The sequence below is a fragment of the Danio aesculapii genome, chromosome 1 (genome assembly GCF_903798145.1).
Source record: "Danio aesculapii chromosome 1, fDanAes4.1, whole genome shotgun sequence".
Classification (NCBI taxonomy): Eukaryota; Metazoa; Chordata; class Actinopteri; order Cypriniformes; family Danionidae; genus Danio; species Danio aesculapii.
This window is the reverse complement of record NC_079435.1, coordinates 55629526-55652068: the sequence shown is the minus strand read 5'-3', so window position 1 is coordinate 55652068 and position 22543 is coordinate 55629526. Positions and strand designations below refer to the sequence as shown.

Sequence of the window (22543 nt, the reverse complement as noted above, 5' to 3'; positions counted from 1 at the left end):
TAATAATAAATATTTTTAGAACAGTACATTTTTTAAATGTTTAATATGTTATTTTCTACTCATTTATTTAATCCAATCGAGTACAGCAAAAACAGTAAAACTTTTGTAGTATAACTACAATTACTAAAAGACTTATTTTTATTGGTATGTTGGCCAATTTAAAGTCTAAGGCTGCGTCTGAAACCGTCTTCTACTCAGTAGGTACTGCATGTGAATTTAAACGTACTACTCAGCCATTAGAAAAGTACATTCTATACAGTATGAATGTGAGCAGTATGAATAGAAGTCGGATGTACTACATCAGCCATTTTGTCATGGTCACGTGACCTACCTGCGTCAGTTGCATCGCTTCACTCCCATTCATGAATTCTCTTGCTGGGCATCATGGGATAGTGCAGCATGCATGTGCGCTTCAGAATCTCGCTGAAAGTCATGCGGGTACTTCTCGCATACTGATTTTCTAATTCTATGAATTCAGACATACTACTCGGCTCGCATACTGATTTTAGCGTACTATATAGTATGGAAGTATGCGGTTTCGGACGCAGCTTAAGTGTAGGCTACGTACCTAGGCTTATTTAGAGTGCTGAGATGTTACGATGTTACACAGGACTTATTTTATTTCTTTGTTCCAACTTCCAAGTGGCCTAAAGCCTATGTTTGTTCAGAATAAATAATGTTAAAACACGTATAAACGACTCATTCTTGAAATAAGAGCTGTGTGCATTTGCACATTTAAATAATGTTTGGCTGTTAACGGGTTCGAGCTTTAAAAGATGTCAATTAAAATGTACTTTAAATCATGCTCGAGCCGAATTCTGTCGGGCACGGGCTCTGTCGGACCTAACTTTTAAGCCCCGATTACAGCTTTAATGAATACATAAATAAAAATGTAATATAATCCAGTTATTTCAAAGCTGCATTTTTAGCATAATTACTCCAGTCATATGAACCTGATTTGCTGTTCAAGAAAACAATTAAAACTGTACAATCCTAAACCTTTGGATCAATATTGTACGTGCAACTTTTTTTTGTTTCCTCCTTTTCTTCCAAAGCTGTGTGAAGATGTACCAAAGTCTGCTTGATGTTAGTAAAGTCAATGATGTTAGGATGTCTAAGAGAATATTTGGTGTGTTTTAAAGGGATAGTTCACTCAAAACTGAAAAAAAATGGAACATTCAAAACCTGTTTTACTCTCTTCTGTTGAACACAAAAGAAGATATGTTGAAGAAAGTTGCAAACCTGTAACCACTGACTCCCATAGTTTTGATTTTTACCTGGTTACAGGTTTTCAGCTTTCCTAAAAACTACTTAAGATTGAGTAAATTTTAAATTTTTGGGTGAACTGTCCCTTTAAATGTGCAAGATGAAATTTCTCAGTATACAGTACAAATAACCGAGTCTTCATTTATCAGACTTCTATTGAGACTGAACCCAAAATGTAGAGCCAGCCAAAACATCCATTATTATACACTCAGCCCTGACAGCAACCCAAATAACACACACAGCTTTTATTGTTGTTTCCAAGACACCCCTGCTTATGCAATGAAACAGCTCTAATTGTAAAAACTCTGAAAGAAAGAATAAGCAAAAGATAAGACGGCAGGCAGCCAAAAAACTCAAGAAGCAGCTCCAAAAATCTGACGCTCCATTGTTGTGATGCTGAAAGCCCACAAAACCATCTGTAACTTTAGATACACACAAACAGCACATCTGCAAAAGCACAGTATAAACATAAAATAAAATAATAATAAAACAATTGATGAAATGTAAAGTTCTGTTGGTTTTATTTTGTTGCTAATACTTGTGTTTAAAGGGTTTTTACATTAGCGTTTAATAAAATAAAATAAATCAAAACTTTAGTAAAATCTGAACACAGCTGAAATGTCATTTAAATAAATTAAAATTTAAAACAATTGTATGAAATGTATAGTTCTGTTTTATTTTGTCGCTAATGCTTGTTTTTACAGTGTTTTCAAATTAGCATTTATAAAATGAAATGAAATAAAATAAAATTTAAATAAAATAAAATAAAATAAAATTTAAATTAAATAAAATTAAATAAAATGAAAACTATAATAATATTATATTACATTACATTACATTACGTTATATTATATTATATTATATTATATTATATTATATTATATTATATTATATTATATTATATTATATTATATTATATTATATTATATTATATCATTTTAGAATTTAAGTCATTGCATCTACATGCCAACTAATTGTCATTAGACTATAAGTAGACTGTTAGGTTGGGTTAGGGTTTGGGTTAGAGTTAGTTTAAGTTGACATGTACTTGCAAAGTTTCTTATAGTCAGTTAAATGTCTGTTGAAGGAGCAGTATCAACAGATATTAAGCAGACAGTCTACTAATACTCAAATGGACCATCAAAATAAAATGTTTCCAAAAAAAAAAATTATATAAAATAAAATAAAATAATTGTCTGAAATATAAAGTTCTGTTTTATTTTGTCGCTAACACTTGTTTTTACAATGTTTTCATATTAGAATTTAATAATAATAAAATTAAACGAAAATAAATCAAAACTTTAATAACATTTGAAAACAGCTAAAATGTTAAAAAATAAATAAATAAACAAAAATAAACAACTGTATGAAATATAAAGTTCTGTTTTATTTTGTCGTTAATACTTGTTTTGACAGTGTTTTCATATGAGCATTTAAACTAAAATTAAATAAAATAAAATAATTAAATTAAATTAAAACTAATAAAATTAACACAGCTGAAATGTAAAATAATAATTTTAAAAAATAAAACAATTGTATGAAAAATAAGTTTTTTTATTTTGTCGCTAATACTTATTTTTACAGTGTTTTCAAATCAATAAAACAAACAAACAAACAATCGAATAAATAAATAAATAAATTACCATAAAGCTTGGAATAAACTGAAATGTAAAATAAATAAATGTTTCCAAGACACTCTGCTTATGCAATGAAATAGCTCTAATTGTAAAAGCGTATCCCGGCAGGCAGCCAAAAATCCCAAGCCGAAGCTCCAAAAATCTGACGCTCTATTGTTGTGATGCTGAAAGCAGCCACAAATCCATCTGTAACTTCAGATACATACAAACAGCACATCTGTCTGCGAATACACACCGCAAACACAACCCCTCACCCCTAAACGAGGACAAATGAAAATCACCAGTTTGTTCTGCGGCAAAGTTGAAAAGCGAAGCATGAAATAATCAGGCTCACATGTTTATAATTTACCCTTTCTTTTTTATAAAGATGATGAAAAGCACCAGTGAAGACTTTACAACTCGATTAAATTGCACCATAACGCAACACAATGGCTAATTAAGTCATTTTTCAAATTCAATAAGGAAGCAGATTGGAAAAGCGGAGATGTGATACGAGTCGTCTGGCAAAAAGAAATACCTTACTGAACACGTCCAAGCTGTTTGGCTGACTGATATTTGGCTGCGAGTTTGAATTTCTGGGAATTTCATCAGCGTTAAAGAGAGGAACAGTAAGAGTCTTTCACATGACTATAGCGGCAGGGTTTCATCGCATCTCTCGACACAATCACCGTGCTGCTTTGACCTCCACATGAGAAGTGTTGAAGTCGGTAAAGAGTGATTTTACAAGACAGTGAGAAGCAAAGTAAATCATGAACATGGTCAAAACTAACACTAGTAATAAGATATTGTACATCATGTATATTATTTGTTGCGTGTGCTCCATGGTTACATCCAATATCCTTGTTTAGGCTTTAATATGAAAATAGTTTATATATACAGTTGGAGTCAGAATTATTAGCCCCCCTGTTCATTTTTTCCCCCAATTTCTGTTTAACAGAGCAGATTTTTTTCAACATATTTCTAAACATAATAGTTTTAATAACTCATTTCTAACAGCTGATTTATTTTATCTTTGCCATGATGACAGTAAATAATATTATACTATATATTTTAAGATACTTCTATACAGCTTAAAGTGACATTTAAAGGCTTAACTAGGTTATTTAGGCAGATTAGGGTAATTAGGCAAGTTATTGTATAACGATGGTTTGTTCTGTAGACCAGTGTTTCCCAACCCTGTTCCTGAAGGCACACCAACAGTACACATTTTCAACCTCTCCCTAATCAAACACACCTGAATCAACTCAGACTTACGAAAAAAAATTGCCTAAAGGGGCTAATAATTTTGTCCTAAAAATAGTGTTTGAAAAATTAAAAACTGCTTTTATTCTAGCCGAAATAAAACAAATAAGACTTTCTCCAGAAGAAAAAATATTATGAGACATACTGTGAAAATTTCTATACTCTGTTAAACATTATTTGGGAAATATTTAAAAAAGAAAAAAAAAATCAAAGGGGGCTAATAATTCTGACTTCCACTGTATATAGGGGCCATAGGAGAAGAAAAGAGTTCTTATGTTTGTCAAGAGGGAAAGAAACTACGCATGAAGTCTAAATATAAAACGTTCAAAACAGTCTCAGTTAAAGACATGGATATCACAGTGTGTCTGTCATCATATCCGTCTCTGCCTGTATTTATAAGATCACTCAAAGACAGCATATATTTAGCTCCCTTTTCTTCCCTTCTTTTATAATGGTGGTGTAATCATCAGAAGGTCTCCTTGTGCTGCTGCGCCCGTCAATCATCCTCTACAAAACAATGCATCAAAACTAAACGGTTTTCCATGACTATTCAGCTTTAGGGCGGGGCTGTTAGTGCTTTATGGGAGGCTATCGAGCTTTATGGGCGGAGTTATCAGTGCTTTATGGGAGGCTAGCGAGCTTTAGGGTGGAGCTATCGGTGTTTTAGGGGAGGTTATTGAGCCTTGGGGCGGAGCTATCAGTGCTTTAGGGGAGGCTAGCGAGCTTTAGGGCGGGGCTATTAGTGCTTTATGGGAGGCTATCGAGCTTTATGGGCGGAGCTATCAGTGCTTTATGGGAGGCTAGCGAGCTTTAGGGTGGATCTATCAGTGCTTTAGGGGAGGTTATTGAGCCTTAGGGCGGAGCTATCGGTGGCTTAGGGGAGGCTAGTGAGCTTTAGAGTGGACCTATCAGTGCTTTAGGGCAAGTTATCGAGCTTTAGGGCGGAGCTATCAGTGCTTTAGACCAAGCTATCGAGCTTTAGGGCGGAGCTATCAGTGCTTTAGGCCAAGCTATCGAGCTTTAGGGCGGAGCTATCAGTGCTTCAGGGGAGGCTAGCAAGCCTTAGGGCGTAGCTATCAGTGCTTTAGGGGAGGCTAGCGAGCTTTAGGGCGGAGCTACTGTGCTTTAGGGCTATAAGTGTTTTAAGGTGGGGCTATCAGTGCTTTAAGGTGGAGCTATCAGTCCTTTAGGGTGGGGCTATCAGTCCTTTAGGGCAGGGTATCGAGCTTTATGGCGGGGCTATTAGTGCTTTAAAGGTGGGGCTATCAGTCCTTTAGGGCAGGGCTATCATGCTTTAGGGCGGGGATATTAAGCTTTAGGGCTGAGCTATCAGTGCTTTAGGCGAGGCTAGCTTTAGGGCAGGCTATAAAGCTTTAGGGCAGGGCTATCAGTGTTCAGGGCAGGTTATCAAACTTTAGGGTGAGGCTATTAGTGCTTTAGGGCAGGCTATCGAGATTTAAGGCAGGCCTATAGTCATTCATGGTGGGGCTATCAGTCCTTTAGGGCGGGGCTATCGTGCTTTAGGGCAGGACTATCAGTGCATTAGAGAGGGACTTTTAGTAATTTAGGGCGGGACTATCAGTGCTTTAGGGTTCGACTATCAGTGCTTAAAGGCAAGCTATTGAGCTTTAGGGTGGGGCTATCCGTACTTTAGGGCAAGCTATTGTGCTTTAGAGTAAGGCTATCTGCGCTTTAGGGCAAGCTATCGAGCTTTAGGGTGGGGTTATAGTCCTTTAGGGCAGGGCTATCGTGATTTAGGTGAAGGTTATTAGTGCTTTAGAACAGGGCTATCAGTGCTTTAGAGGGGGACTATCAGGACTTTAGGGCGGGGCTATCAGTGCTTAAGAGTGGGGCTATCAGTGCTTTAGGGCGGGGCTATCAGTGCTTTAGGGCAGGGCTATCAGTCCTTTAGGGTGGGTCTATCTGTGCTTCAAGCCAGGGCTATCAGTGCTTTAGGGCAGGTTATCGAGCTCTCATCGGTTCCCAAAGAATGAAACCTTTTTGCCCAACATTTTTTCCTCATTTCATTGCTGTTTCAATTGGATGTAAATCACGATATGTGAATAAAAGACAATCATAACTTACGTTTTATACCAACTTTGAAGAGATAGTTCACCCTAAACTGAAAATGATCATCATTTACTCACATTTCACTTGATCCAAGTTTCTTTCCTCTGATGAACACAAGAGAAGATATTGTGAGGTATTTGCTTTTCCTACTATATAAGTCAAAGATTACAGGTTGTCAGCTTTCTTCAAAATATCTTCTTTTGTCTTCTACAGAATAAAGAAACCGATAAAGGTGTATAACAAATTAAAGGAAGGGTAAATCAATTTTTGGGTGAACTGCCCCTTTAAGAGCTACTAAACACTTCATACTCAAAAACTTCACGGGGAGTAATAGGACATAAATCAATGCATTTCCAGTGCAAATGACATTTGTAACGTTATGCTTGAGTAATACTGAGACGCTTTCAGACTCGTACCTCAGCAATCCGAATCCTTTTTTCTTGGTCTTTTTATCAGGATCTTCAGGCTCGTCCTTCTTTTTGATCTTTTTCTCTTTCTTCTTCTTTGTTTTCTTCTTCTTGACCTTCCTGTCATTGTCGAGGTCCTGTCGCGAGGAGCTGCTGGCCGGTGTGTCTCTGCCAGAGTCTTCCTCAGAGTCATCTGTTGGAGAAGAACAAACACACACACACAAATATCAGACATCTCCATTGTGATCTAATCATAAGGAATCAAACAACAACTGCTCAACCAGACTCTCGTTTGTCAGGAAATGATGAAGACATGAAGACTTGATTTCTGGTATGTTTACCTGTAAATCATATCAAGAGGGGATGTTCAGGAAAACGTTATATACATTAAACTAAATCACATGCTCAAACATTGACAGAAAGAAACTTATTAAAAATATTACAGAAATACTCACATATGCACTCATTTAATTTATTTTATTTAATCTAATTAAATTTCAATTTCAAAATATTTATTTATTTATTTTTTATTTTTGTGATGATTTATTTTGTGGGCTACACGGTGGCACAGTGGGTAGCACGATCACCTCACAGCAAGAAGGTCGCTGGTTCAAGCCTCGGCTGGGTCAGTTGCCGTTTCTGTGTGGTGTTTGCATGTTCTCCCCGTGTTCTTGCGGGTTTCCCCCATCAAGTCCAAAGACATGTGGTACAGGTGAATTGGGTAGAATAAAAGTGTCCATATATAGTGTATGTTTGTGAATGAGTGTGTATGGATGTTTCCCAGTGATGGGTTGCAGCTGGAAGGGCATCCGCTGTGTAAAACATATGCTGGATAAGTTAGCGGTTTATTCCGCTGTGGCGACTCCAGATTATTAAAGGGACTAAGCTGAAAAGAAAATTAATGAATGATTGATTTATTTTGTTTTAAATGGTTATTCAATCTTATCACTTCATATTTTTTATAAGTTTATTATTTTCATCATGATTATTATTATTATTATTATCATCATTTTATTATTATTATTATTATTATTATTATTATCATCATTTTATTATTATTATTATTATTATTAATATTATTATTATTATTATTATTATCATTTTATTATTATTATTATTATTATTATTATTATTATTATTATTATTATTATTATTATTATTATTATCATCATTTTATTATTATTATTATTATTATTATTATTATTATTATTATTATTATTATTATTATTATTATTATCATCATTTTATTATAATCATTTTATTATTATTATTATTATTATTATTATTAATATTATTATTAATATTATTATCAGCATTTTATTATAATCATTTTATTATTATTATTATTATTATTATTAATATTATTATTATTATCATCATTTTACTATAATCATTTTATTATTATTATTATTATTATTATTATTAGTTTTATGTCTAGATAATTGCAATTAATTTAAATGAATTTATTATTTAAGTTTTTGTTCGAGTTTTGAAATTTTAAATATTTGTTTTTTATTTGTTTTAATTTATTTTTCATTCTTATCACTTCATATTTTTATTAGTTTATTATTTTCATTATAATTATTATTGATTTCTTCAATTATTTCATTAATGGTATTATTTCAGTTTTAGTTCACATTTTAATATCAGTTTTTTATTTGTGATTAGTCTTGTTTTTATATTTATTTTGTTTTAAATAATTATTCATTCTTATCACTCTTATCAATTTTCTTTTCGGTTTAGTCTCTTTATTAATCTGGGGTCACCACAGTGGAATGAACCCCCAACTTATCCAGCACGTTTTACGCAGCAGATGCCCTTCCAGATGCAACCCATCACTGGGAAACATCCATACACACTAATTCAAACCCACGTCAACACGGGGAGAACATGTAAACTCCACACAGAAATGCCAACTGACCCAGCTGAGGCTTGAACCAGTGACCTTCTTGCTGAAAGGCGATCATGCACCACCGGGTCGCCCACTAAGTTTATTATTTTCGTCATTTTGTCTAGATAGTTGCAATTGATTTTACTTAATGTATTATTTAATGTTTTGTTTGAGTTTTGATATTTTTAATATCAGTTTTTTTATCTGTTTTAATTTATTTTTGTTTTTTATGTTTTGTTTTCAATAATTTTTCATTCTTGTCACTTCATATTTTTTAATTATTTAATTATTTTCCTTATTATTATTTTTTTTTTTTTTTGTAGCAGTAGTAGTAGTAATATGTCTAGATCATTGCAATTAATTTTATTACATTTATTATTTAAGTTTTAGTTTCAGTTTTGATATTTTTAATATTTATTTTTTATTTGTTTTTCATTTTTTTTCACTTCATTATTTTAATTATTTTAATTATTATTATTATTATTATTATTATTATTATTATTATTATTATTATTATTAGTTCCATTTCTAGATGCAATTAACTGCAATTAATTGTATTAAATGCATTATTTCAGTTTTAGTTTAAGTTTTGATCATTTTTATTTGAACTAAATGAAACAGAAAAATAATATATTGGCAACCAAGAAATAAAAAAAAAACTCTGCGGACTTAAAATATTAAAACATTTTATTTGAATTATTTACAAATCAAAATTTGTTGTACTCCCTTTAAATAAGATTTATAAATAACCACAAAACGATAATAAAACTCATTGTCATCATCATGATATTAATGCCATTACTACAACCAAAACAATTAAAACATTTTCCGACACTTTATTTTACTGTTCTTATTTACATTCAACATTTAGCTGTATTTTAAGCCAGATCAAGTTTTATTGTAATTTGCCCACAGGTTTTTATGTCATTGCCTGGTCTGTTTCCTATAAGCTGATATCCGCAAACTTCCATTCGTGCGGCAGCTCCTCTAGGAGTGCAGAAAAAGCTTGACATTTATTCATGAAGTCTGACATCTTATAGGTTCCAATCGAAGGCTCCGGCTCCATTTCTCATTTAGCAGGGGGCTTTCATGTCAATGAGAAAGAGCAGGGGTTGAAACGTGCCCTTGAATGTGCTGACTTGCTGCTGGAGTTTCAGACAGAATCCGCCGATACTCACATCTGCTGATTCACTCCTCGCCAAAAAGTCACCGAGTCAAATTCATCTTTCAAATGAGCTGCTAAGAAATGAGGGAGCTTAACCGACTGCTCTCACACACTTCAGAAGACTTCTACAGAGAGCATTAAACATGACTTCACTTAAATAATGCGGCATATTTAAAGCTATAATAGTCATAGACAGTTAAAAGTCAAAAATATTCATCCTCCTGTAAATGTTCTTTCATTTTTCAAATAGTTCCCAAATGATGTTTCACATAAAGGAATTTTTCCACAGTATTTCCTATAATATTTTTTGTAATGTAGTATAATATAGTCTTATTTGTTTTATTTCAGCTAGGATAAAAGCAGTTTTTAATTTTTTAATCCATTTTAAGGTCAATATTGTTAGCCCCCTTAAGCATTTTTTTTCGACTGTCTACAGAATAATCGTTATCGAATCATCGTCATACAATTACTTTCCTAATTACACTAACTTGCCTAAATAACCTAGTTAAGCCTTTAAATGTCACTTTAAGCTGAATACTAGCATCTTGAAAAAAAATCTGGTCAAATATTATGTACTGTCATCATGGCAAAGATAAAAGAAATCAGTTATGAGTAGGCCCACATGGAATTTGCGCTCGCAGATTTCTGCAGATTTTCCACAGATTTTTAGCCCATCATTAATGCTGTTTATTTACTTGAGTAAATGTGTGTAAATATATATATTTATTCCGTTTTTAAATTAATTACAGTAATATTATTGACTAATATGAAAATGTTCATCTGATTTATTTACAATGCAGTTTGTACAGTAATATTTTCTGTCTTTTAGTAGATGTATTATATAAGAGACTTGCTTTGTTTACCAAATGAAGTGAATCTAATAGGATTAGCATTTTAAACATTAAATACATGTTAAAAAGATTATATTTTTTATTTCACATATTAAGGTTTTAGTTATGATACTCCCAAAACAATTCCCCAGAAATCCGCAGATTTTCAGCAAAATTCTCCGTAGAAATAGCAAAAAACGTCCACAGATTCCGTCCGGCCCTAGTTATTAGGCTGCATTTACACTGCAGATCTTGATGGTTGATTCCGATTTTGTGACTGTATCCAATTTTATTGCTGAGCTGCTTACATCATCTTTTAAAAGTATCTGATTGTCTGCATTTACACTGCCGCAATGACAAGACGCAATGACCAGAAAAAAAAAAGAGCAGGCGCTGACTGACAGCTGATAATAAAAGAGCGCCCTTTTCTCCATTCCTGTATTTAATCTGTTTGCAGGGTTTCATTTTTTATTCTTGTTGACAAGTTGTTTTACTATCATTTATGACAGAAAAGTTCTCATTTGGCCATCTTTCTTTAATCCAGTAGGCTTAATGTAATCTTAATGTAATATCCATGGTGTGATTTATGCACGTGATGTATGCAACAGTTTCATATATTGTTTACGTGATGGATGTTGCACTCTGTCTCTCTCTCGCTCACATGCTTGAATAACGTTACTTGTGGTATATGACAAATAAAATGTTTGTTTTTTGTGTTCTAGTATATAAAATGTAAAGTTTGGGACTCTGCTGAAGTCTGTTCCGAAATGAAAGCGTCAGAGTTTACGTAATTCGATAAGGTTTTTAATGCCGCGCGATTCACATTGGCAGGTTAAAATCCGACCTGCAGACACGTGGACACATATCCGATTTATATCAGATAGATTTCCACATATGAACAAGACCTGAATCTGATTTGAGTAAATCAGAATCCATGTGATTTTTTTCCTGCTTACACATACATGGACCAAATCCCATCTGTGCCACATGGGAGAAAAAACTATCGGAATTGAGTCACTTGAACCATGCAGTGTAAATGAAGCCTTAGAAATGAGTTATTAAAACTATTATGTTTAGAAATGTGTAGAAAAAAATCTTTCCCTTAAACAGAAATAAGGGGATAATAAGCAGGGGTGCTAATAATTCTGACTTCAACTGTATGCCATGGAGTTTTGTTGTGTATGTCAGTCTTTGGATACAGCTGTGTCTTTTCTAATTGTTAAAATTTAACTTTTACTTTGGTAAATAATAACTTTTTTTGGTAATGATCTTTAATCATTTACTCCTCTCAAGTATTTTTAAACCTTTAGAACATTGTTTTTAAACCTTTCTTTAAACCATTTTTATTATAAGAAGAAAGCTGAAAACCTGTCTCCACTTCCATGGTACATCGGAAAGACAAATGCTTTGGAAGTTAATGGATCCAATGGTTTCAATGGTAACATTTTTGAAACAAGTGAATGGTGAGTAAATTATGACAGAACTTATTTGGGTGAACTATCATTTTAAGATCCTCAAAATTGAGCATGTTGTTGGTTATTTTATTTAGTAGAATGGACTCTTTTATTTATTTAACATTATTTGAGGTTATTGTAAATCTTGTAAAGACCAAAAAAAGAAAAGAAAATAGGGTTATATATTTTAACTTGAATCCAATTCGTCTATAATTTTAGTCAAAATTGCATTAAAATTGAAATGTTTAACCATATTTTTTAACATGTTTTTTTTCAAGATTCACAATAACCTCAAATGATTTAAAAAGCAAATGATGTACTAATCAAAAAGGCAAATACAGATAGTTTTAAGCAGTTTTGTCTATTTAAAGCCCACAATATTTTTACTGATTAGATCCAAGATTAAACATTTTGATTTTAATGTGATTTTTAATCATTAAAAAAAATAATAATAAAAAAGTTTTACTTCAGTTTAGCACCTTTGTCTAGTTTTAAGGTGCTATAGCATTAATTATTAGTAAACATTTTTGCTATTTTAATGATTTCAGGTCAGTTTTGCGTACCCCATTAGCAGATTTTCTATTTTTCTTTCTTCTTTTTTTGCAGTGAATTAATGCTCACTTTAATTTCCACAATACAACATCACATTGAGAATGTAAATACTAATAAGCATATGGGCTATTTTGATGAGTAGTGAATATGAAGGGTCCAGATGTGGTTTTAGTGAAGCGAGCAGCAGTGCTGTGCAGCTGTAACTGTTAGCACATGTTTGGCAACTCATGATAATCTCACTACTGTGCTCAGAAACATGCTTTCACTGACACACACACACACACACACACACACACACACACACACATATACATACACACATACACACACACACTTCTCATTAATGCATTTTTGCTGTTGTGAGCAATAACTGCAGAAACCACTGACAGCCTTCTGGTTTAAATAACTGTGCAGCGATAAAGAATAACAATTGCATTAATTATGAATATAACAGGAAGTAATAATAATAAAAAGTGTCTTACATAATATTTCATGTTGGTTGTCATAATCAGTTAAATTCGGCACTCACTCAATATTAACAAATAAGTGACCTGTACTATTTTCTATGATATGTTTATAACATGCATAAATGTAACAAAATTCATATATGCATGCTTTACTAAATAACTTAAACATGGAATGAATGAATGAATGAATGAATGAATGAATGAATGAATGAATGAATAAATACATACATAAAAGTAAATAAATAAACAAATAAACACAAATGAACGAACTAACAAACAAATGTACAAACAAACAAATAAATATATAAATAAGCATACACATTACAATCATTGGGGCTGGGCGATAAAATTAATATCGGTATTTATTGACCGAACACCATTGTCAATATTGATTTAAAAAAAAGATTCGGTGATGTAATTTTGGTATGAAGCGCTATACAGTAGTTTTATTAAAATATGGCTGCTGAGCGTGCGCTTTGAAAGCAATGCCAATAAGCTTAGGGTGTAAGTTTATCATTTCCAGTGAAGGCGTGCGACTTGCACGCCGCGCACATTGGAGCGGCGTGCACATGTTGTGTAAGTGTTTTCTAGCCGCACCTAGTTGAAAACATCTCAACTTTTCCGGAATACCGCAAGTGCACCGCAATTCATGCAAGTAGAACTAATCAATCTGCTTCACACTGTGTATGGAATAAACACATTGCAGTAATAACAGTCGCATAATTACCTCAGACAAACACAGCACACCCAAACACTGCATTGCTTTACTTTTTATATATGATAATATTTTAATATTATCAATATTGTTTATTTAGAAAACAATATTATTTATTGTTCTAATTATAATTAAAATGTAGAATTTCATAACTTAAGGATGAATAATTTAAATAATAGCTGCAATTAACAAATCGAATATTTTAATTAATTTTTGCTTAGCTTTGTTAATGTAATCTAAACCAAAAATAAAACCATTAAAACATTTTAGAGACTTTAATTAAACATAAAAAATGTAGAACAAGAAAATCTGAAATTTCGCCCAGAAACAATGGTAAAGATGAAGTAGTAAATAAAATGCTTCTTGATATGAATGAATGAATATAAACGAATAGATAAAAATAAATAAATAAAGGCAAACAAACAAACAAATAAATAAATAATCAAATAAATAAATGTAATAAATGTTGTTGAAATGTAAATAATCAAACAAACAATCAAGGGGCGACGCGATGGCACAGGTTGGCGGTTCATTCCACAAACAACCAAACAAATAAATCAAACAAGCAAACAAATAAACAAACAAATTAAAAAATGCAATTAAATAAACAAACAAATACAAAATAAATAAACAAACAGTAAAAAATAAGTGCAAATAAACTAACAAATACAAATAAATAAACAATCAAACAAACAAATAAATTAATAAATCAAACTGACAAACAAATAAATAAATGCAAATAAATAAATACAAATAAATAAATCAATAATTAAACAAACAAGGAAATAAATAAACATGCACATATTACAATCCTATACTAATACAATTCTACTGAATAGCTGGAATAAGACTACGTAATTAAAAACAACATGCACGTAAAGGTAAAGACGTAGTAAATAAAATGCTTCTTGATTCTCCAACTCACCATCCTCAGCTTCAGAAGGCCCTTCGTAGGACTTGTCGATGGCATAACGGAAGCTCATGTTGCATCCTCGGCCTCTCACCATGTGCGCGCGTGGACGATGGAAGGGCACTTCATCTTTACTGACCTCCTCCATTGCCGTCTGGAGACTCTCTAGTGAGCTGGACTTCCGAAGGCCTAACCGGGGTCCCAGCGCCGTCCCGTTGGAGGAGATGGGCTCTGAGACGGGACATGGAGGGATTTCAGAGATGGAGGACGGAGGATGGGAATGCAAGATTTGAGGTCAAGATTACAAACATAACATATAGTGCTCTGCTGAAAAGACCAGTAGCATGAAATATTACGACTTGTGTCAGATTACGATATCCAATACACAAAGTCCTGGATGATTAAAGGTCTGATTAAAGGTCTTGTTTTAAATATCACACAGCCATTTCCGAGCTCTGTATGGATACATATGTAGGGTTTGGCTTGTCTGAATTGGTGTCCCACAGGGTTCTGTCTTTGGCCCTTTACTTTTAAGCTTTTATATCTACCATTTGGGTCAGAAACTAATGTCTCTTGGTTTTAAATATTGTTTGTAAATGCTAATGATATGCAAATGTACATCAATTCAAAGTCTAGCCTATAGTAATTATATTATACAACTGAATTCTCTATTGATGGTTCAATGTTAGAGCCAAAGAATAAATAGAAAAACCATTTTAAATCATTTTTGAGTCATGTTTGATGTTTAAGCTCATAAAAATGTTAAGACACTCTACTCCAATTTCAGAAATACTAGTTTGCTAGTTTGTTAATAATCTTTTTGAGCCCTTTCAATCTTGAAAAAGTTGTCATTCATTACCATTCATTGTTTCAAAAGCATTTTCATCTTTAAGCTCTGCATTTGACTCTAAAGTCTACAATCTAGAGCAGTGGTCACCAAACTTGTTCCTGGAGGGCCGGTGTCCTGCAGATTTTAGCTCCAACCCTAATCAAACACACCTGAACAAACTAATCAAGGTGTTTTACTAGGTGTACTTAAAACATCCAGGCAGGTGTGTTGAGACAAGTTGGAGCTAAATCCTGCAGGGACACCGGCCCTCCAGGACCGAGATTGGTGACCCCTGATCTAGAGTCTTAATTTAGTCTGAGTTGTAAAATTATCTCTAAATAAATTGTAAAAACGTTACAACACACACTCTTTAAAATGTGATTGGCTGCTTTACATGTCAATATAATGGCTTTTGAGTGGTGTTTGTCCAATGAAAGCTGCAGAAGAGATCAGCCTATCTGAAAGTCTAGCTACTCAAGACTAAATGTGGACTAACAATCCTGGATCATCTAGAACAACTAGATCATCTAAACTTTTTCTTATAAAGGGCCAAAACCAAACTTAATTGAGGGCTATGGGCTGAAGTTGAATATACCAAACCGTACTACATTAAAATTGCCATGGGTAATTTCCTAATTTATTCGCTAATATTTAAAATTAACTAGAAAATGGTGCTTTAAAACATTAATTACTGACGCAGTATCATTTTTAATGTTTTATAATGAACTTTTTATAGTAAAAACATAAACAATCCCATTTATAACACAACGGAGATCAATGTTTAGCATACTAGTCGAGCTGCTCCTGTCTTTGCCTTGATTTGCTTGCCGATGTCTTGTGCATTGTCCTCTATCTGACAGTATTTACATTTTAAAAGTTTGATTCATATGAAATTTTTAATTTTATTTGGCTTTTTTGTAGCCATTTAATGAAACAAAGAAACAAAAGGTTACGTTAAATTCAAAATGACGATCTCTGTCAAAGGCATTCACCACAATCAACTCCCTATCATTCTCCCTCTTTTTCAGATGGGATGGAGGGCCAAACCAAAGGTTACCATGCGCCTTTGGCCTATGGGCCCTACTTTGGGCACCTGTGATCTAGAAGATTTTCCTCTGGTCTTTTCAGCAGAGTGGTCAAAAGTAGTGAATTGAATCTGAACAGAAAGTCTAATGGATGTGGACACATTAAAAGAACAGACGGAGATGAAACATGTAAGGATGGAGGACTTGAGAAGGGCGGATGATGAAACCTCAAGGTGACGGTGAAAGAGCATCGGGGAATAAAGGCGACATTGCAAACGTGAACCAGACGTGGAGGAATACTAAAGATAAAAGTAGCAGCAGTAACACAGGGGAGAGGAACGTCAAATTAAGTACTAAGAGATGGACGATGCAAATGGCTGAGAATAATGGTAACAGAAGCAGTAGGATGAGGTGAGGAATTAAAACAAGCACAAACAAGAGAAGAAAATGGAGGAATAACACAAATCCAAGGGCTCCAAACACTGAAATGAAAAAAGACATTTGAAGAAAAGGAGGAAAACAGAAGTGCTTGGTGCTTGAGAGGTACAAAAGTGGCATGCGGGGAAGAGATTTAAATCATGCTTTAAAGTCATAGTTCATCCTTTACATTAAATTCCATTTCTGTCATTGTTTTTCCATGCTGATATGAACAAACAATGATTAATTTATTCATTCTAGCAAGCCACCGGGAGATGCATATAATTTTAATGACATTTATAGGCATAAAAAAAGGTTTAACTGTAATAAATAAATAATAAAACATGTAAGGTCATAGTGACATTTAACTTTAAATAACACAAGCAATATGATAAAAGACACTTTAAAAAGGGTTGAAATGGTCCTAAAATCACAAATAAATATGCAGATTTTAGCTCCTACTTGCCTCAAAACACCAGCAAGGATGTTTCTAGAAAGCCTAGTTAGAGCTTGATTAGCTAGCCCAGGTGTGTCTGATTGGGGATGGAACTAAACTTTGCAAGTTTCCACTCCTGGCCCTCCAGGAACGAGTGTGCATACCCCTGCTTTAGTGGATTTGAAACTGTACTTATTTTGCTGACCTGGCTTTGAGGGGAATTAACAAATTCTCTTTTTTTCTTTTTCATCCCGGTTGTGATATTGCTCAGATGGCACGTCAAACAGACATGGGTGCTACTGCTAAATTTACACTTGTTTTTCCTTCATTTCTTGGGTCCAAATAGACCGAAAATAAGTAATTTTAACATCTCCCCCAACCTCCTGCTGGACTGCACATAAAGCATACAGTAAAGCACTGTAAAGCAATGCATCACAGTATAATAGCAGTATGATGCATGAATGTGCTCCAAGCATCTAGTTTATATATACTATGAACAGCAGCTACGCTAACTATTCTCTTTATTCTCTATTTCCACCTGGGGATACTCATCCCGAGGCCCCCAGAGATTATGCAGTGCCACTAAAGCATTCCAAGTCCTGTGAAGAGATGATCCCAAGATTTCCACAATCCTGGACCAGGCCACAGCAGCTGCTGTGGTGATCATGGAGGAGTGGAGAGCATAAGACTGATTCCTGTGAGACTCCAGGGACAGACAAGTCTTCGCTGAGGTCCAGCGTTCTCCAGCCTCCAGCGCCTAGACTGCAGACGTTTGGCCAAAATGGTTTGAGAAATGGTCGTGCCCAACTGAGCCTGGTTTCTCTCACAGTTTTTATCCTTCACTTTCGCCAATTGGTGACGTTTTTTCCTCGCCGCTGTTGCCACTGGCTTGCATAGTTCGGGATTTGTAGAGCTGCGCATTGATGGATTACTCTTCAGTGTTTGGACCCTCAGCAGTGAATATTAAAACACACTAAACTGAACTTAAACTCTGATAACTGGACTGACACCGTTTCAATTACTTAATTACAATTCAAACTATAATGCTCTATTTGAAGCTGCTTTGACACAATCTACATTGTAAAAGCGCTATTCAAGTAAAGATGAATTGAACTGAATTTAATTGAACACCATACTAGTGGGTATCTGCTCTCTCATTGGCTGTAGATAATTGCAGATGTTATTTTCAATCAGAGCACATTTCACACGGTATGATGTTGAATCGCTGACAGCTCCAGATATTTAGCATGCCAAATATCGCATGGGTGTCGGCAACTCATTGGCGATTCCCTCAGGTCGCATCTTTGATAGTTCACACTGTGTGATTGTTACTCACGAGAACGAGCACTGTTTGCCTGTGATTTCAGACATTTGTCTGCGATTTCTCAAAACCTGTCGACGAGTCAAAATTGGGGTTAAAATCATGCAGTCTGAACTCGACATTGTTCTTAAAGGGCACCTATGGTGAAAAATCTATTTCAAGCTGTTTGGACAGACATATGTGTAGGTAAACTGTATAGACCGTCATATTGGGGTGATATAAACGTACACAGTCCTTTTTTTTTTCAATTTAACAACATAAAAACGGTGGACCAACTGGAGCGGTTTTGAGATCGACCCCAACTTGAGGTAGGAGTGCGGCCCCCCCGCCCACCAATCTTGATTGACAGGCGTGCATTACCATATACTCAATTTGTTGTTTCACGACGACCATTGTCAGCATGTGAGTCAAAGCGATGTCACCAAAGAAACACCCTTGCTCTATTTTTAGGTGTAAGGCTCAACACAAGATCAAAATTCACCACATGATCGCTTTCATCGGCGCCATATTTGTAACTTTAGGTGGGTTTGCAAACATGTGTACTTTCATTGCGTCTACCTTAAACTTCAGCTGTTTGCATTTCTTGCGGTCACAGAAGCTCCCTGTCATCTTAACTAGGTGCGGCTGGAAAGTGAGAGCGCGTTGCCTCACATGCCCGTCCTTCCATTGGAAATAATGAACTTGCCTCAAGCAGGTCGCACACCAGAAGTGCAGCATCGCGCCACACAGCGCCATGCATTTTAGAATTCTAAACATGGGTTTCTATCAGGGTACACACACCGGCGCTGCAAGTCTGTGGTGCCCAGCCACGACTCAGGACACTGTTCATATTTCTGCCATGCCACAGAGCGCCATCTGAATAGTTTAATTTTAAATAACATGTAAATGTGCGTGTCTGGTGTGCCGTGTGGCGTCTCTGAGCAGCGCATCTGGTGTGCGACGCCCTTTAGTTACAGCCAAAGTTAATTCAGTGTGCGTGGTTATAAACTAGCACACAGTTGGCTGTAAAACTATACAAAGACACAAATGATTTTGTACTCTTTGTTTGGTATGTGTCCGAGTCATACATGTACGGCTGAATGCTGGTCCTCTCACTCACTTTGCTTCTCTCTGTCTGCCTGTCTGTGGTCATACACAAAGCTGGGAAGCTCTTGGCTCCGCCCCCTTGTTAAGTTTGGCAGGATATCGAAACTAATTTTCATGTGAAGCAACACACCCCTAAAACAGCGACCCGTGTACACTCCCCCAAAATGACACTTTTTAACACATTATAATAAAAAATCTGAATTGTGTTTTGAACTGAACCTAAACTGGCACACTCAGAAGAATGTTATTATTAAATCTTAAAAAAGAGGTAAACTAGGTGGCCCTTTAACTTTGACATTTTTGTAACTAAGGTAATACTTATAATGATAATGATATGCACATGTCTATTTAACATTCAATTTCATTCAACATATGGTCAATCTGGGGATGACCATATCTGGGGTTTTTTAAATCTGGTACCATTGACTGATGTATTATGATTGAACTTTATGAGTAGTCAAGATAAATAAAGTCCTTTTTGAAATTGTGTATATACAATTTAAACTAAATCCTGCCAGTGGTGAGTCTCATAAATCTAATTACAGACTGAAAAAATGGCAGAATAAGCAAACCCTGAGTTCAGGCATTTCATATTACACAAAATAGCACACACTAGAAGTGCTCATTTCCACGAAACGCTGCTGTAATCAGTAAGATCTAAGCCATGAAATGTTTCAAATGTAGATTTAATTTCCACGGCACTGCATGCACGCAAGCCGACAAGCATAAACATACAGTATGACACAGATGGCCCTCTCTGGGATGCTTACATAAATCAATCTAAACCAGCACAACATGGCGGCTCTCACAACAAACTAGACGAGCGAGAACCGACAGCGGACCTCGGAGACGGGAAAGTCATTTGAACGACTTCTTAGGAAATAAACCGGTAATTGGTGAAGACTCTCTGGCAGACGTACAGAATACCTGTATGCTGCCATTATCAAGAAAAGGGAAATAATGAGACGCAGTAGAAAAAAAAAACAAAACCAAAACAAACAAATCAGCAGAAGCAGCGCTGCAGGGCCGGAGCCGGGCGAATGCTAACTGGAAAAAATGGGAAGAGAGATGAATTGGAGGATGCTGAACTGTGAACTAAAGCGCTGCAGAGCCCGTGAGCAACGCAGCCTCCATGAGTGGTCTTCATTTGGAGCCACAGGAAAATGTAGGTGTTTTGGAGGGAAGCCAGTGAGAGAGAGGGAAAGCGAGACGGAGACGAAGAGAAGCGCTGCCTCCAGCATCTTTCATCTATCCTCTTAATGGACATGTCCTTCTCTTTTGCAGACAGAGACTCGGCTCTTTATCCGCTACACACACATACTGTATACACACATTCTTGTTGATAGCATAAGTCATACATACTAATTTATTCAAATAAACTATGAAAACTAAATTATACACAGAAAAGGTTTGGTAAAAGTTTCCATTAATTTATTAAATCTGGACCTAATTAAATCTTCGGGACCTAAGTTTGGCATTAGATACTGGTTCTGGGATTACCCTGGACTAGTAATAGTCCTATTTTAGGGGTTTACAGCCATTTTCTATCTCTGTCAGGACACAAATGAAAATTCGGTCTGTCTGAACAGGTGTTACACATGGTTCTGTCCTTGCACCTTAACTTTTTCCTTTGGCTCAGTTTCAGTCTCTTAAGGTGCTTACACACTTGGTCCGAATGCTTGGTCCGAACCGAACTGAAAATAAAGATATTATCTTTATTTTGGTTTGTTGTTTGTGAATCGAAAAGATCTAAAAAGTGATTCTGAACTGATAGGAGGATTGATAAGAGTTGTCAGTGATTTTAGTCCAACTTTAGTCCTGCAAAAAAGCACATAAGTGGATAATAAAATTGGCATAATGTCAGTTTAAGGTCTTCACTGGCTACATTCGTACATATCATTCACTTTCGCCAATTGGTGAAGTTATTTTCACTGGCTTGCATGGTTCTGTACTTGTAGAGCTGCGCATTAATGGATTACTCTTCAGTGTTTGGACTCTCAGCAGTGAATATTAAAACACTGAACTGAACTGAATTTAAACACTGAAAACTGAACTGACACTGTTTCAATTGACTATAATCTTCTATGTGAAGCTGCTTTGACACAATCTACATCATAAAAGCGCTTTACAAATAAAGATGAATTTAACTGAATTTAATTGAATATCATACTAGTGGGTATCTACTCTCTCATTCGCTGTAGGTATTTGCAGATGTTATTTTCAATCAGAACACAATTCACACTGTATGATTTTGAATCGCTTTGAATCGCTGAAATTTCATTTGATTTCAGTCAAACTTCCTGCACAAAAGCACATAATGATGAGCTTAATAAATATGGCATAAGGTCATTTTATGGTCTTCATTGCCTACATTCGAAGGAAGGTTACACTGAAGTTATTCTTGAGGCTTTGAAAAGTTAGGTTTGTGTTGTTATTTGTGATTGTGACGAGTCTCTTAGACCAACCCACTGATCGGCCAAAGCGGGAAGGACAGAGACTCATCTGCGAAATTGGGAACACCTGGTTTCCCGTCTATAAAAAGCCAGCAGTGTTTGCTTGTAGAGAGCCGTGCTTTTGCTCCTGTTTGTTTTGTTTTGTTTCGTTCTAGCTTTAGTTAATATTTGATTTATGCTAACCTCAAGTAAGCACTTGTTTAATCTTTAATGTTTAAATAAATATTTTTCGGTACCAAACCATCTTGTGTATGTCCTCCCTTTAATTTGTCATTGCCTTTGAGCCGGGTCGTGAGAGTGATTCAAATGTAAAAATAAAATAAAATTAAAATAAAATAATAAAAAAATAATAAAATACAACAAAATAAAA

General features: G+C 34.9%; 1 protein-coding gene across 1 annotated transcript in view; it reads right to left on the bottom strand.

The window, feature by feature from the left end:
- pard3ba (par-3 family cell polarity regulator beta a) overlaps nt 1-22543 on the bottom strand; it is a 278096-nt gene that overhangs the window by 65229 nt on the left and 190324 nt on the right. The window contains 2 exon segments of the mRNA XM_056453859.1: nt 6632-6815; nt 14622-14837. Of these exon segments, the coding sequence (XP_056309834.1) occupies nt 6632-6815; nt 14622-14837 (400 nt within the window).